Source organism: Corythoichthys intestinalis, chromosome 18 (genome assembly GCF_030265065.1).
Source record: "Corythoichthys intestinalis isolate RoL2023-P3 chromosome 18, ASM3026506v1, whole genome shotgun sequence".
NCBI lineage: Eukaryota > Metazoa > Chordata > Actinopteri > Syngnathiformes > Syngnathidae > Corythoichthys > Corythoichthys intestinalis.
In genome coordinates this window covers 40624137-40641762 of record NC_080412.1, presented here as the reverse complement: position 1 = coordinate 40641762, position 17626 = coordinate 40624137, and the positions used below count along the sequence as shown (strand labels likewise).

The window sequence follows — 17626 nt, the reverse complement described above, 5'->3', positions numbered from 1 at the left end:
ACTTGACAGCTTTCCAAAGCTCTATGGTTTCAACAGAGAAGCAGTGACTCAACATGGCCCACTCTGTATGTCCAACAGCATGAGGCTGCAGCTCATGAACAGGACTTTTTTTGTGAGAGGACATTCCGGAAACAAATATGTTTAAACCCTCTGGGCCAGGAATGACTATCTAGGAGTATAAGGGGGGTAGATGGGGACAGGAGACATAGAGAAGACTTCTTTTTGGATTTGTTTTAACTTGCTAAACCATCATCGATCGCTTCCAATCCTACTGTACAAAGGAGCCCAAAAAAATAATAATTGGATGGCGATCTTTTATTGTAACTTCTGGTTAAGAGTCACCGTACTTGAATATAATTCATGCTTGAATAAAAATCCCAAAATAATAGCGTGACAGTATATCGTAAAGGTATTAAATCGCAATAAATTTTAGCCCGAAAGGTTATCGCAATGCTTCCACTAAAAATCCATAAAACGTTATAAAAGGGTGTCACTGTTTAAAAAAACTTTTAGCTTATTTTTTTTTTTTTTTTTGCCATGTGGCATTTTTTTTGCCACGTTTTGCCACATGGCAAAATGGATTTTGCTTTGTCGCATTTTTGGTGGGTATGTGGCATTTTTGGGGGAGTATATGGCAGTTTTGCAGCACATGTACGTCCGTGCCATTGAAGGCTATGCACGTCCAAATTTTTCATTCATTTTAAATGGCAGAAAAACATGTGGCTGTGATTTTTGACGATACACTTTACATTAAACCGCATTGACATTTAACTGACAACCAAGGCAGGCTATGCCATTGACGGCTATGCATGTCCAAATTTTCCATTCAAAATAAATGGCAGAAAAACATGTGTGGCTGTGATTTTTGAACATACACTTGAATGCCACATGTTAAAATCCATTTTTCCACATGGCAAAAAAAAAAAAAAAAAAATCCCACATGACAAATACCAGTTTTGGTTCTCGCCGTCTTCTGTGGCATTGGTTGCCACTGATGGCTATAGATGTCCAATCCGTTTGAAGGATTGGACGTCTACTAGTGACAAACTCATTCAAAGCAGAAGGATGAAGAGAGCTTGTGTCTCTGTTTTTCAGTTGTATTGTACAGTATCCTAGATTAATTTCCTGACCAGGTATTGATTATTACTGTATTGTCATGTCGTAAGATCATCATTATTTTGAGCTTTGTATCGCCGATCATATCGTATCTTGAGGTACGCAGAGATTCTTACCCCTCGTTGCAGGTGTATCACAGTTGAGCTTTATTTTGAGTTTAGATTTACAGCGGTTGACCATAACAGGCTCAACGTCACCACGGTGCTTTATCAGTTTTTCAGGAGTGTCAGAAAAACACCCTGTTAACATTTGAGTAACTCTTTCTTGCTTTGGTTGCAGGGAAGATTCTTTTCCGGAGAAGCCATATCCGAGATGTGGCCATGAAAAGGTTAAGGCCTATCAATGAGTACTGCAGGGTAAGTTTACAGCCTATGACAGGACATGTCTATGCTTGTCTGGTGAGTATGGTGGTACGTTAAGATATAATGCACAAATTCCTCAGCAGATAAGCCACCTTAAATATCCCGGACAAAATATTTTTGAGGCCCACAAACCAAGTGTTATAGGACATTCAACACATGTCCTTAGCTTGACTCTATAGATAAGGCCGATAAGAGAGACGGTACACTCCGTACCTGAATGCAAATAGTGACAAATGACAGAATCTACCTCAATTTCATTCCTAACCTGCTTGTGCTGTACACAAGCCATTAGGTGACTTTTACTGAAGAGATTAATTGCCTCACAAATTGAAGCGGAGGGATTAAAGTACTTGCTTTGGCTCCACTGGAGCAGAACTGCAGTCATAAACATGTCGATAGCTTGTGTCTAATTGCTGCTTTTTGAGCAAAAGGAAAACATTAAGATCAGTGCTACACCTTGGAGATTTATTATCATGTACATGTATCAGCTCCATTTGCAGCAACAAGATTTTCTAGATTTTAGTGTTTTTTTCCCACCAGAAAGGCATGTGTTGAAATTGTAAAATGTTATTCCTGAGAGCACTGTTCCCTCATTCTAAAAGAGACGCATAATATGATTTTAGTATACCGCCAGGGGTGGTTCATGTGACCTCGGAGAACATGCTTTTTTTTTTTGCCGTACTAGAATAAAGTGTACTTGTAATTTTCTGTGGGCCTTGCAAAATCAGTCAAAATCCAGAAAAACGGCTGGGAGCGAAGGGTCATGCTCTGGTGAAAATGGCTGGGAGTGAATGAGTTCATGTTTAGTAGCACCGCTGCGCACGCCCAATGTGACGTGTACAAGTGCTGACGTTATCGGCGCGGTCTTGCGCCGCGGGAGGTTTTGATATTCATACAGAGCAAGCCCCCTTCACTTGAATTCTTCCACTTTGGAGGCAGGATTCGGAATTTTTCGTTTTCGCCGACACCATATGCACGCGAGGCGAGTCCGCTACTCAGTCATTGAGTCTTTGTGTCAAAGAGTCACCATGTAAACTGCCCCATAAATTGACAATTTATTCCAAGTCAGCAGCAATCATATAATCACAGAGAGACCCAGGCGAGGAGGCATACTGGATCACCATATCACAAGTCAACAAAAGATTCCCGAGAAAAATGACCACGATTAGTTAAACATTCAGTCTTTTAAAGGCTCTGGTGAGGTGGGCTGTGGTTTGGAAGAAGGGAGCGTTTGGGTATTTTTTAGGATTATTGTCTGTTGAGTGCTTTGGCTCAAAAAAGTTTAAGTTTTAATTTTTAAAAAAATTAAGTTGGGGTTTGGGGGCCACAGTGCTCCTAGTCATAAATGTTAGTCTGGAGCCCTTCTCTAGAAACCACACCCTGAGGCCAAAAGTTTGGTGGTGCTGAGCTGGTTCTCATCAGCAAAAGTGGTGTTTTTCTTACATATAACAAGTTTGCTTAAACTATTCAAATCAGTCTTTCAGCAGACTGAACAGGGAGGATGTTTTTAAAGACAGCGTTTCGCCGACTAATCATGTTTGAGGTTTTTTTTCTATTGGTAAAATTTAAAATTGCTTTCAGAGCGAAACAATCATTTGAAGATATGACACCTAGATAAGATACCTTCTCTAAAAGATGTCCATCGACAGAAGAAAGCCATACGAACAGAGATAACGCCTCTAAATTTGACTTAAACGCTTCAAAATATTTTTATCTACTCCATTTGCCGCCTTGTTGACAAGGTGGAATTTCATGTTGGTGCTGGAAAAGAGTTGAGTCAGACTTTTTTTGTACAGCTGAGGCTTTACCCTTACTTGTATGGAATTTCCCTGGTTGGAAGGTCTTATTATTTAATGCAAGATTGAGAAAACATACACACAGTTTTTGCATACTTTGTTACATAAATGCTGAGTTTGGGTGACTAAGTCTTGGTCACACACTGCTTAATACCATATGAGTTCTAAATAAGGCTTGCAAGGAAATAGTGGGCGTATCAGGTTCTGCAACTGGAGGGAAGCGGCAAAAAATAACGACAAACAAGTTTAATTTGAGTGAAAAATGTACCGAATTTTCCGGACTACAAGTCGCACCGGAGTATAAGTCGCACTTCTGGGGGATAAAATCCAACACATAGAACAGATCTGTCATCTTGAAAGGCAATTTAATATAAAAATACAATTGAGAACAACATGCTGAATAAGTGTACAGGCATGAACAACGAAATGCGATTATACAGTCCTCACCAGGACGCTACGGCTCGGTCCTGGCTATACAGCGAGCTAAACTCCCAAATGACTATGCTTGACGTCCGTATAATTTGCGGAATCAATTTCGTCCTCGATACCAAACAGGTTCGCATCAACGTAAATAAATGATAATTAGGTGCTGTTACAGCAATGACACAAACGGTTAGCGTGCGTTCGCTAGCATTAGCACATCGTTCAAACAACCACACAACTGGCTTTAAGTGTCCGATCGCGGGTGGAAAACCCACAACAACAACAGAAAAGATGATACACACAGGCGTTGCCTCTGTAGAAATATTTTACAAGCATAAACAACGAACGTAGGTTCGCAGCCGGGTTTCTCTTTCGCTAACTCGCCCACTCGCTCATTTTCAAGCTGCGTAGTTGTCCGTCTTCTTGTGGCGTGTTAGCGGTCTTCTTCACGTAAACAAGTACGAGTGCGCCCTCACGTGGGCGTGAAAGCGCCACAAACTATAAAAGCATGCATTTCAATATAAAAAAGTCAATAATACAATTGAACACACACAAAGGCAGAACGCGAACGTAGCCATAGCTATTAAGAGTTAATCAGATAACTATAGCATAAAGAACATGCTAACAAGTTTACCAAACCATCAGTGTAACTCCAAAACATCAAAATAACATGTGAAATTATATGTGCTAATAATTTCACACATAAGTCGCTCCTGAACCAAACTATGAAAAAACTGCCACTTATGGTCCGAAAAATATAGTATATTAGTGCTGCAACGATTAATCGATTAACTCGAGTACTCGATTAGAAAAAAATGATTCGAATTCATTTTTATTGATTCGATTATTCGCTTAATTAAAGTGGTGTTGTAATGGTTTATTTTGAAAGTGTTTCTATTCAGTTTTATGATTAGAGTGGATACACTGCCCTCTGGTCTGCCTCATTTCACATAACTGAATCCAACTGCTCCCTGTTAAGACCAACGTAAGTTTTTGTTTGAGCTAATTTTTTTTATGCATTCATAATTTAGTTCATAGGCATATTTAGCCGTTTTTTTGTGGGAATGTGTGTCTGAACCATTTGTTAAGAGCATTGTAAAATAAAAGTTAGCATTTTATAGCATTTAAGCTAGGTGACTTTTGCTATTTAAGTTAGCCAATTGTTCTTTTGTTGTACATAGATCTTTTTTTTTTTAAATATCATTTGAGGCTCAGCTCAGGTATTTTAATTTTTCATGGTCCTTATCCGATTACTCGATTAATCGAACTAGTTCATCGATTAATCGACAACTAAAATAATCGATAGCTGCAGCCCTATAGTATATAGAAAAGGTGATACAAAAAAAAAAAAAAAAAAAAACCCTTAGAGATATTTACAATATTTTAGTGTGCACACCATCAATGTCGACCAACATTAAAAAACACCGAATCCAATTTCCTCACCCCAATGTTCATGGGTAACGAACAGCCAAGTGCATGAATGCCTTCGGTTTTATGGATGTGCAAGTGTCCAGTAGCGCACCTTGATTCATCCGAAGTTGAATGGGTATTGGAAGTGCTTAGTTTGAGTAGTGGGGAAAGAAACAGACAAGCTGCAGAGCCTCCTACCAGACCCTGACTTGACCATTGTGTTGTGGGACAGGAAAATGACTGTCGTCAGGCTCCTGTCCTTGATTCGTAGCTCGCCATCCTTTAGTCGGAGAACCGGTAGTCCCAAAGCAGGGCAGGACACCTGGCCTACATGGACCAATTACCCAATTACGAAGATAAAATAACATTCGCATGCTAGCATTAGCATTCTAATGCTAACACTAACACTAAAAGCTCTGGAACCTAAGGTGGCGAGAGGGACCGAAAGGTGTAGGAGAGGGGAGGAGCAAACTGAACCGGGGGACGGTTAATACAGAGGAGATTGCAGAGGGTGTGAGGGGCCCCAGTATAGAACCCTGGGGCACGCCAGTACAGACAGGGAGGGATTTGGATTTGTGGGGGCAGAATTTGACAAATTGTGTGCGGTCAGACAGGTAGGAAGTGAACCAAGAATGGGGTATGTGGGTGATACCAAGGGAGGAGAGCCGGTCGAGAAGGATTGTGTGAGAAATAGTTTCGAAGGCAGCAGTGAGATCGAGAAAGACAAGAATTGATAATAAACCAGAATCAGAAGTATACGTAGATATAGATTTCTACAAAATGGGTGACAAATACCAAACGAGCAAAGGGTAAAGAACAAAAAACAAGTATTTCTTTCTGTTCTCTGTTGGAGACCCGTGAGATTCATTGCAAAGCATTAGTATGCAAAAAGAATAACCTACCTACTTTATGCTTGGCGTAGGTAATGAATTCTGCGAATCCACTTGTAAGTCTCATTCCATTTGTTCTTTGAAAACACACGCACACACAAACGCACAATTACCTTAATGCTGCCCACTGTAAAGAACACCCATAAAGTCAATTTGCGGTGATGTAAGCTTGTGGCTCTCCCTTCCCGTCCCTTGGGAGCATGGTAATGAGAGGACGGGCCACAGGCAAACACAAGGACAGACATATATCCAAGGAGAAGACACCAAAGATCACGGCACACTTTGACCTCGTGAACTGCACGGTTCTCTCGGTCGCTGGGAGTCAATAGTAAATTCAGCTCAGGAGTGAGATGAACGCACTGTGAATAAGTAATAGTCTGTGTAAACATGGGCATTTAATATCAACCTTGCATAAACTAGGAAACTGGCTTTACCAACTATAGTGTATATGACAAGTCTTGGTGGGACATGGGACAAGGGCACCTTGGTTTTGGAGTCTGGCTCCCATCCCATAGCTGCCAGGTCCGACATTAAGAGGCTGTGTTCCCTCAAAGGACAGAAGTGAAACACTTAAGAGTATTAAAAGCTAAGGTAGAGGCCAGCAGAGAGAGCTTGATGGATAGTATTCAGGTTTGCCTGCCAGCTTCAGCAGGAGAGGGCGTCGTCTCGCTCGCAATAAATGCGACAGTCGGCACAAGGACTTTGACAGGAGATGTTCTCTCTCTCCTGGTTTAGAGCGTCACGCATTCAGGGTCAGCGTCTGTCTCCCCTCTAATTGGTTAGATTGAGAGACAAAAGGAGTAGAATAAAGAAGTAGATCCTCATATTGTGACGAGATGGGGACGTCACATGAGCAAAAATGGCCGTTTGTCTTGATCTGGTTGTCACAGACAATTTGTCTTATGCAAGTGATCTTGCACAGTGACATGACAGCAAAGAGGAGCTGGATTGATGGACTCTAACTAGGAGGATGAACGAGATGATGACTTAGACAAAAAATAAAATGGATTTCACAAGGTTCTACGTTATCGATTATATCATCGTTGTAGCATTTGCACACCAACATTAAAAGTGAACAATATAGGATTTGCAATTCAATTATTCATGAAATGGTCAAAATATTTCAATAGACATTAAAGAGCATTGGACAGGAGAAAAACAGTCTTAAATAGCATTATTATGTGAATTAGAATCATATTTTGAGATGATTCGACTATATGCAACAATTTAGCAAAGCGCAGATGACAAGAAATTAGTCTTTTAATCTGCCGGTTAGCCACGCCTACCATTATAGGGCTCAAGCCTCAACAGGTGGATGACGTCAGCGGGAGACCGGGCTCATCGGTTTTACGATACAGCCCATTCAGGGGGAATTATTCAGAACGAGGAAAACGCGACGAAGAGAGCTGCAAAATGTCATCGTTTCAGTCTCTACTCCAATATTTTTACAGGATATTCTTTTTATCCAAGTATTTTCCCCCAATAGCTAAATAAATGGCTTGAGAAGGACCAGTCAGCTCGTCGAGGGGGAACTATTCACAGCGAGGAAAATTCGACGAAGAGATCTGCAAAATGTCATTGTACCTGTCTCTTTACTTCAGTATTTTTACAGGATATTCTTTTTATCCAAGTATTTTCCCCAATTGCTAAATAAATGGTATGGTCATGACAAATAACAGTCTTGTGCTAAATGGAATATGAAATAATAAAAATGCACTTATTCAGGACGACATGGCAAAATGACTCCATAATGGTCAAAACTGTCGACTTCACCTTTACTGTCGCACCTCCCGAACGGTATTTTATGACACCTAAATCGGACATATGTCATTTCCCTTCCGCGGCTTCGGAGAATGTAAACAAACCAAGAGGCGTGACAGCTTGCCGACATGCTAACCCGAACCGAGTGCTGTTTCAAAGTCTTCGAAGCGGAAAATCAAACATAACTAGCTCGGATGTTTTGACATGACGACTGGGTTGTCGATTGTCTTCGCGGATCGGCAAAAATCCCGGCGGAGAGCAATTTACAGCTCGTTCCCCGGAGGAGGGCGGCTGCAGTTGTTGTGCAGCTAACGCGCAGCTAATGTGCTTGAGGAGAGTTTTTTACATGCCTATCAATGTTCAAATGTAAGTAGTCCTTTATTCAAAGAAAGTTAATAGTGTTTACTTTGTAATCGCCGTTTTTGTATTTGACATAATGCAAAACAAGATGTTTACTCACTTCCTCGTAAGTCCAATGGTCCCACAGTAGTAGGGCTTGTTTTGGCAAATATCCACGGTGAATGGGAACCTTTTGAAACTCCAAAAAGGCGCACACGCCTCTCCCTCATACAGCAAGATTTTTCTGCAGCTGTTTGGCTGGCGTGATGCGAAAAACAAACGTTTTAATCCGAAAAATCAGCTGAATCCTTAGTCCTCATACACAACAGTAGGCTGTATAGTGAAGAGGAGTCCTTCTCCTCCTCAATGCAAGACCGAAGCCGGAAGTCAGTCATTTTCATGGCGCGGGATTCAAAAAACTAAATAAATATAGCGATCGCTTCCACACACATCCAAGCGGTCCATACCATTCAGGAGCATAAAATACCGCGTTTTATGAAATAAACATGCTTTTTCGTGTTACATGCACTTTAATAAAGATAAACCATTATTAGTAACTATGATGAAGTACTTGTCACCTACTAATCAGAGCATTTTTCTTCAATTTCGATGAGCTATTGCTCAAAAGAAGAATGGCTGAATTCATTGTGCCAAGTGTGCACGAGTTGTTAAGTTTCTCCTCCTTCTTGTGCCTACGCAGGCCCTCATCCAGCTGCCAGTTTACATCTCACAATGCGAGGAGGTCAGAGTGTTTTTTGAGACCAGACCTGAAGACCTCAACCCACCCAAGGAGTAAGTACAGACCAATGAACTTTAACTAGATGGTATCAACAAGAAATAGACAAAATAATTCATCAATTCTTTTTTAGAAATAGTGTTAATTGTACACCAGAGAGGGTATGAGCGTTCCATATATCTTATTAAGTTACCGGTCAACTTTTTCGTTTCATTTTAAATTATAGTAAGATTTACACAGGGGAAGGAGTCCTCATCTGAATGCAAATACGCAACAAGACGGGAAAGCTGTCACTACAGAATTGATAATGATGCATGGTGCCTGACAGCCAGACTGCTGTGTCATTAGTACTTAGAGAATATTTTGCATCCTGCACACGGTCGTAGGTGATTGCCAAGGACAAATAGCTCCTAACTCTATAAACTCAAATTTATAAGCCTATGGCGGGGGGCAGTAAGAAGGGTAAGGTGGACTATCAGGAGGACCATGGTTTGTCTTCACTGAAATTAGATTACAGCTTTTTAGTTTGTGCAGCTTCATTGGTGGGACAGCCAGACATGATTTAGTGAAGGTTTTTACTTCCTCAGTCACAAACCACGAAGGAAAATGTTTTGCAGAAAGGATTTGATAGCTAAAATAGTAGTGATAAAGCATTTCAAGAACGGAATTGACTGTACGGTTTCTGAGGATATTACGAGTGGACTCAGCTATACATAACGTCATCATGTTGTCATAAGGGACAGTCATTGCCATTCAGAAAAATTCCAGTACATTATGTTACCTAACCTTGGAGGCAGTTTACTAGAAATTCATCTTCAAACCGGAACATGAATCACCAATGGTTCAGATATCCACCCACATTTCCTTGGTACACAGAATTTCAAAAATCAAACAATGTTTCACACTCCCTCCACCTTTGTTTTAAAGCAACACTATGGACTTTCAGTTTTGGTCGATTTTAGCGGCGCAGGTGGACAAAAGTGGTAGTGTTTAGCCTTAAAGGGTAGAAAGACATGTAGTTCTTGAAAGAAATGTTAATACGAGTTATAGTGATTTTCATATGAAAATACATTTTGTAAAATTAATTTAACTAGTGGGTCGCCATTGTTGTTGACGTCGCAGGGCTGTGAAGTCACATGGGTACACTGCCGGACTTCCACATTGTCACTTTTTAAGTACAGTGGGGAAAATACGTATTTAGTCAACCACTAATTGTGCAAGTTCTCCCACTTGAAAATATTAGAGGCATGTAATTGTCAACATGGGTAAACCTCAACCATGAGAGACCAAATGTGGGGAAAAGAAAAACTGAAAATCATATTGTTTGATTTTTAAAGAATTTATTTGCAAATCCTAGTGGAAAATAAGTATTTGGTCAATACCAAAAGTTCATCTCAATACTTTGTTATGTACCCTTTGTTGGCAATAATGGAGGTCAAATGTTTTCTATAACTCTTCACAAGCTTTTCACACACTGTTGCTGGTATTTTGGCCCATTCCTCCATGCAGATCTCCTCTAGAGCAGTGATGTTTTGGGGCTGTTGTTGAGCAACACAGATTTTCAACTCCCTCCACAGATTTTTAATGGGGTTGAGATCTGGAGACTGGCTAGGCCACTCCAGGACCTTTAAATGCTTATTACGAAGCCACTCCTTTGTTGCCCTGGCTGTGTGTTTGGGATCATTGTCATGCTAAAAGACCAAGCCACGTCTCATCTTCAATGCCTTTGCTGATGGAAGGAGATTTTCACTCAAACTCTCCATACATGGCCCCATTCATTCTTTTCTTTACACAGATCAGTCATCCTGGTCCCTTTGCAGAAAAACAGCCCCAAGCATGACGTTTCCAACCCCATGCTTCACAGTGGGTATGGTGTTCTTCGGATGCAATTCATTATTCTTTCTCCTCCAAACACGAGAACCTGTGTTTCTACCAAAAAGTTCTATTTTGGTTTTATCTGACCATAACACACTCTCCCAGTCCTCTTCTGGATCATCCAAATGCTCTCTAGCAAACCGCAGACAGGCCTGGACGTGTACTTTCTTCAGCAGGGGGACACATCTGGCAGTGAAGGATTTGAGTCCCTGGCGGGGCATTGTGTTACTGATAGTAGCCTTTGTTACTGTGGTCCCAGCTCTCTGTAGGTCATTCACTAGGTCCCCCCGTGTGGTTCAGGGATTTTTGCTCACCGTTCTTGTTATCATTTTGACGCCACGGGGTGAGATCTTGCATGGAGCCCCAGATCGAGGGAGATTATCAGTGGTCTTGTATGTCTTCCATTTTCTAATAATTGCTCCCACAGTTGATTTCTTTACACCAAGCGTTTTACCTATTGCAGATTCAGTCTTCCCAGCCTGGTGCAGGTCTACAATTTTGTCTCTGGTGTCCTTTGACAGCTCTTTGGTCTTGGCCATAGTGGAGTTTGGAGTGTGACCGACTGAGATTGTGGACATGTGTCTTTTATACCGATAATGAGTTCAAACAAGTGCCATTAATACACGTAACGAGTGGAGCCTCGTTAGACCCCGTTAGAAGAAGTTAGACCTCTTTAACAGCCAGAAATCTTGCTTGTTTGTAGGTGACCAAATACTTATTTTCCACTCTAATTTGGAAATAAATTCTTTAAAAATCAGACAATGCGATTTTCTGGGTTTTTTCCACATTCTGTCCCTCATAGTTGAGGTTTACCCATGTTGACAATTACAGGCCTCTCTAATCTTTTCATGTAGGAGAACTTGCACAGTTGGTGGTTGACTAAATACTTATTTGCCCCACTGCATTTCTACAAAATGGATAAGTGACAAGACTTTTGTCAGGGACTGTAGTGTTGCTTTAATTAGTGCCATTGAAAGCGATACTCTCAGGCTATAACAGAAGTGCCATTCAACTAGTTGTCAGTTGACATATCCTCACAAATGTTACGAAAAGAATTTATAAAAGTTGAAAAGTTCCCTAGTGCTGCTTTAATTATAACATCGAATTATATATGAGTACGTAGTGTTATTCCCACTGCTACTTTTTCAATAATATTCGCCACTGACGTTTCCAAGAAATGAAGACACCACATATAATGCACAAATGTTAAGCTGCTTGGTAGCAATATTCATCACGGGATTGCTTGCTTGTCCCTCATACTTTTTTTTTTCTTTCGCTTTTTCATAGTGCAATAAGTAATACTTGTGATGAAAGATTTATTGAGACCCCTGCAGCTACAATCAACAGATCGAACACTTTATATGGCTGACAACATTATTGTTGATGAAAAATGAGTTGAGTGATAGCGAAAGGAAGACAATAAAAATATACTATGCACATTCTTATCAAATTGCTTTCGTCTTTTAGTTTAGTTTTCAAAGTTTTGGTCACAAAAATCCAATTGTATGAAACGATAAATTACATTTAATGTTTAGGAATGTAAATGGTATGTATATTTCTACAGTGTTGTAATATATGTTTGTCTTTTTTTTTTATCAGGGAACCAGCAGGAAAGAAAAAATCAGGTGAGTCACTATTAATCGTTCATGATTGATTAGTTTTCAACTAAATTCATGTTGTTATGACTTAACATTCTGTGACCATTGTTATTGTGATGTGACGTTGTTTCTCTCTAGTGGTGGAAAAACAGCATTGATTCTGTTTTGTTAAATGCTTTCCAACTTTTTTTTTTTTTTTTTTAAACAACAAAAAACCCTTTCATATCTCAATTCAATCTTAAATTGCATCCATTTCATTCCTTTTCAGTTTTCTTCTCCATTCATTTTGCTTTCCATCAGGGTTTGTGGAGAGAGCGGCTACTTTCCTAAAGCGAGGTAGTAAGATACTGACCGTCATCCTTGGTCGTGTTGTGTGTTGGCAAGTTGCGAGAGACCCCTCCTACCCAACCAGGAGTTTACACTGGAATCTATTGTGCATTTTGTTTTCAGACTGCGCCCAAACTGACTTGAGTCTTACATGCCTTAACCCACTCTATTCCTGAAATACTGTCCTGTAAAAAGCTCTTTGTGCGTTTGACGAAATGCAGGTTTCACCCCAACCAGGGGACTAAGTTAATTTTGTAGACTGATGCAACTATGGGTGGGGAAATATATAGAAATATTGCGATAAAGTGTTATTGATATGCTCCCACCAAGAATTGATTTATCATTTTAAAAAGGTGTCACTGTTTAAAAAAAACAAAACAAAAAAACTACTGGTTGCTACCAATATCTTACATTAGAATAGTGTCTACGTTAGCTCACTGGCTGCCATTGATGTCACGAGACATGAGGGGTGCGGCATCTTAGGAACCCCACGATTCGATTACGATTCAGGGTGCTACGATTCGATTTTCGAACGATGATCAGGGTAATGACGATTATCACGGTTATCACAATTATCACGATTCTCGATGCATCGTACATTACTGATTAATAAAGTAGCCAAACAAATTTATGTCCATTATTCATTTAAAATATCCTTATTATTCAACAGGAATGATGGAAACATGCCCATACAACAAAAAGCTGCCCTTAAGCTATTTTTTTGTTTATTTTTATTTATTTATTTTTTACAAGAAAGTGCAAAAACATTAACCATTTTAAAGGAAGTACTTATTTCTCACAAAGATACAATAAAATTTACACTGGTGGAATGAATTCCACATTTTCTGGACACAAACAAAGTGTCTTTAGAAATAACACTTCTTTTAACAAATATACTTTGTTTTCTCAGTGTTACCTCCCTTGTGTAACAGGTGGAAATCACAACTGCTCGATCACTTTTAACTTTGGCGTTTATTGCCGAGCACACAAACACTCATTACAGCGCACGCACTTTCTTCTCTCCCTGCCCGCCCACACGCCTGTCGGTCGCATGTTTGTTGTTGTTCTGTTATGTTATGTTAATGGAGCGTACCAACTCTCTCAATAACAGAGGGGTGTCCTAACAACTAGCACAAATGAATGGCACCAATTCGGAACCATTTTGCAGTAAATGAGTGGCTTAGAGGGACGTCATCACCAGTGTTGTTAATAACGGTGTTAGAATATAACGGCGTTACTAACGCCGTTATTTTTTCCAGTAATGAGTAATCTAATTAATTACTTTTCTCATCTTGGCAATGCCGTTACCGTTACTGAGGCGGAAAGGCGTGCGTTACTAAGTTGGTTGAATAAAAAAAAAAAAAGTCTGAGAGAAACGGACTCACGGAGACGAGAGAGCAGAGCAGGAGTGGGGTAGACGCCGTTGCAACCGCGATGCTAGGTGGCTCCAATAATACCTGACTGTAGCCACAGCTGACAAACTACGCCCACATGACACGGTAGATATCATATTATAGAACTAGATGCATAGACAGACACAGCTGCATTGGCAAAATGTTTTAAGGACTACATGCGTTACTGAACAGCCGCCATCTTAAAGCAGTAGACCTCTCAGGAAGGCTCTGATGTAGAGATCTTTCCTAGCTAACCTAAGTAACTTTTTTTTTTGGGGCAACTTGTTTTAAGGACTACATGCGTTAGTAAACAGCCACCATCTTAAAGCAGTAGACCTCTCAGGAAGGCTCTGATGTAGAGATCCTTCCTAGCGAACCTAAGTAACTTTTTTTTTTTTTTTTGGCAACTTGTTTTAAGGACTACATGCGTTAGTAAACAGCCGCCATCTTAAAGCAGTAGACCTCTCAGGAAGGCTCTGATGTAGAGATCCTTCCTAGCGAATCTAAGTAACTTTTTTTTTTTTGGCAACTTGTTTTAAGGACTACATGCGTTAGTAAACAGCCGCCATCTTAAAGCAGTAGACCTCTCAGGAAGGCTCTGATGTAGAGATCCTTCCTAGCTAACCTAAGTAACTTTTTTTTTTTTGGCAACTTGTTTTAAGGACTACATGCGTTAGTAAACAGCCGCCATCTTAAAGCAGTAGACCTCTCAGGAAGGCTCTGATGTAGAGATCCTTCCTAGCGAACCTAAGTAACTTTTTTTTTTTTTTTTTTAAATATAAAATGCTCCTAAATCAGATTTAAGTTAAGATTTTGCCATCTTTAAATGATGAAACAGTTTTAAAACTTACACATGTTTAAAGTAGACAGAAGGGAACTAATGCAATAACGGGAGCAATTTTAACAACTTTAACGGTTGATTCACAACTTTAAATGACTTCCACACATAGCAAAGGTTACTACCTAGTTATCGCAATACCCTTGTGTCTAGTTAAGTGGAGGGTAAAGAATTGGGCTAGGGCCAGTTGTCCCCCAAACCCTTTAAACTTCCCATTGCGTGACCTGTTTTTTTTTTTTTTTTGGAGAAAAAAAAAAAAATTATCACTAGTTACTTTGCCAAGTAACTAATTACTCTTACATTCAGGTAACTGAGTTACTAACGCAATTACTTTTTGGGAGAAGTAATTTGTAACTATAATTAATTACTTTTTTAAAGTAAAATTAGCAACACTGGTCATCACTCAACATTAATATCTCAAGCCCCCCAATTTACCGCAAAATGGACCCGAATTTTTTTGTGCTCTGTTCGTGCTAGTTGTTAGGACACCCCTCTGTTATTGAGAGAGTTGGTGCGCTCCATTAGCTGCGGGAGCTAAGCTAAGAAAAAGCTACTAGTGACGTCCCTACTCGAAATTAATATCTCAATAAAAGCGTAATACTGTATCAACAAAACCGTTGCAGCACAAACGATCAACATCATTTTTATATAAATTTGCGTCTGATGGGAAGGGGGGGCAACTTTACGGAGGCCCGTAGAGATGGTCACAAAGCACATATAGCAATATAAAAAGTGACGTCTTTTTTATTATGATTTTTTTTTTTTAACTTCTGGGTCATCGTCTTTGCAATTGTCTTGCGAGCCTTTTGCGGGCGTGCTGCGAGCCATTTGCTGTCATGTTGTGGTAATTGGCGTTCGTGCTTCTGCCAATTTGCAATCGCAATTTAGGAATTGGGGATCGTGTTGTGGCAGTTTGCATTCGCGCTTTTTTTCTTTTGCAAAGCGTTTGCAATTGGGGTTCGTGCTTTTTCTATTTGCAAAGTGTTTGGACTTTGCATTTCGCCTGACACCCCTCGGCCACCGTAGTTAGGGCATTGAAACATGGAAATTAGAATTTAAAAATTCGAACGGTTCCGGGAGCATCGGAGTGTTAGAACCGGGTCCCATCGATACTCAATGCCCAACCCTAATGAGGATGTAGTGTAAAGCACTTTGAGTGCCTTAAAAAGGTGGAAAGCCGCAATATACGTAAGTGTAACTTTACTCTTACCATTTAACCAATCAGAGGACAGCGTGCATCTGAGCCGAATTAACCCAGTTTTAAAAGGATTTTATTTTAAAAAAAAACAAAAACGCAAATTGTATCATATTGTGAGGTACGCAGAGGTTCCCACCCGTAGATGCAACCTCGTTTCACATTAGATATCTTCACATAAAGCCTTCAGAGCAGATATGTCACCTGTAAAGAAGTTACAATTACTTAGGAATAAGAAATATCAAATAAATTTGTACAAATTCATTCGCCCCGATTGTACTTAAATCAACAAACATCCACTGCCTTTAGATGAGGAAATGTAGTTCGAGTAGCCATCATCACATATGTTTATTTTACATTTTTGTTTTGTTTTACGCTGGTTTACGAGGTTTAAACACAATCTCACGTTGTTTTGTGTTTGCTTTGCTTGCCTCTGCTCACTGAAGGATCTTCATCCCAATCCGAGGTGCCGTAGTTTGGATTTTGATTCATGACATTTTCCGTTAATCCCAATTGTTTAGTTGTGTTTTTCCATTCATCTGCACCTTCAGTGATCCGCTTGCCGTGTTGGTCATTTAAACACAGTGACTTAATTCCGTGTAGTTTTGCTAAATTGGGCTGAAAATCAAGCGAGTCCATTTTTTTACTGAACTGTTTGTCTTTCTACTTTCTATGGTGCTGGTGGTGGGATTTATGGAGATGGTTTATGATTTTCATAACCTTTAATAACCGCTAACATTCATTGCAATTATTTGGTCTTCATGGTTATTTCCTATCTCCGTCTGCTGCCTCGCCTGCTTTGCATCGAGGTGACTTTCCTTAATCTAGTTAAGCCTCCTCTCATTTATTTGTTGGTGCTTCCGCACAGACTCCGACCTTGTTAGAATTATTCTTGGCGTCTCACCCAAAGTCAATTCACTTTACTCGCTAAAGTGGAAGTTTCATTACGGTTGGACGGTGTCAGTCAAAACCATGTCAAGGTGACTGTCGAAAATGTGCAGAGCTAATAAATGTGCATAACTCTGTTAATGATAGCAACAGGAGTCTTAATTAGAGTTGTCCGATAATTACTTTTTAACCGATATCCCGATATTGTCCAAGTCCAAAAATCCGATACCGATATCCAATCGATAACGATATATGTGTTCGTGAACTTAAAACATTATGGCTAATTGTACTGCATAATAAGGTTGTTCCGATCATGTTTTTTTAGCTCCCGATCCGATCCCGATAGTTTTAGTTTGAGTATCTGCCGATCCTGATATTTCCCGATCTGATTGTTTTTTTTTTTTGCTCCCGATTCAATTCCAATCATCCCTGATCATATACATTTTGGCAATGCATTAAGAAAAAAATGAATAAAACTCGGACAAATATATTCAACATACAGTACATAAGTACTGTATTTGTTTATTATGACAATAAATCCTTAAGATGGCATTTACATTATTAACATTCTTTCTGTGAGAGGGATCCACGGATAGAAAGACTTGTGACTTTGTATATTGTGACTAAATATTGCCATCTAGTGTATTTGTTGAGCTTTCAGTAAATGATGCTGTAGCC

At 39.8% G+C, this 17626-nt stretch overlaps 1 protein-coding gene across 2 annotated transcripts in view; it reads left to right on the top strand.

The window, feature by feature from the left end:
- Positions 1 to 17626, top strand: part of sh3pxd2b (SH3 and PX domains 2B) — a 74736-nt gene that overhangs the window by 32104 nt on the left and 25006 nt on the right. The window contains exons 4-7 of one of the 2 annotated variants that reach the window (XM_057820467.1): positions 1396 to 1472; positions 8798 to 8889; positions 12308 to 12333; positions 12607 to 12642. In XM_057820467.1, coding sequence (XP_057676450.1) covers positions 1396 to 1472; positions 8798 to 8889; positions 12308 to 12333; positions 12607 to 12642 — 231 coding nt within the window. The remainder of the gene's footprint in view (positions 1 to 1395; positions 1473 to 8797; positions 8890 to 12307; positions 12334 to 12606; positions 12643 to 17626) is intronic. The other variant, XM_057820468.1, reaches the window with a different exon arrangement.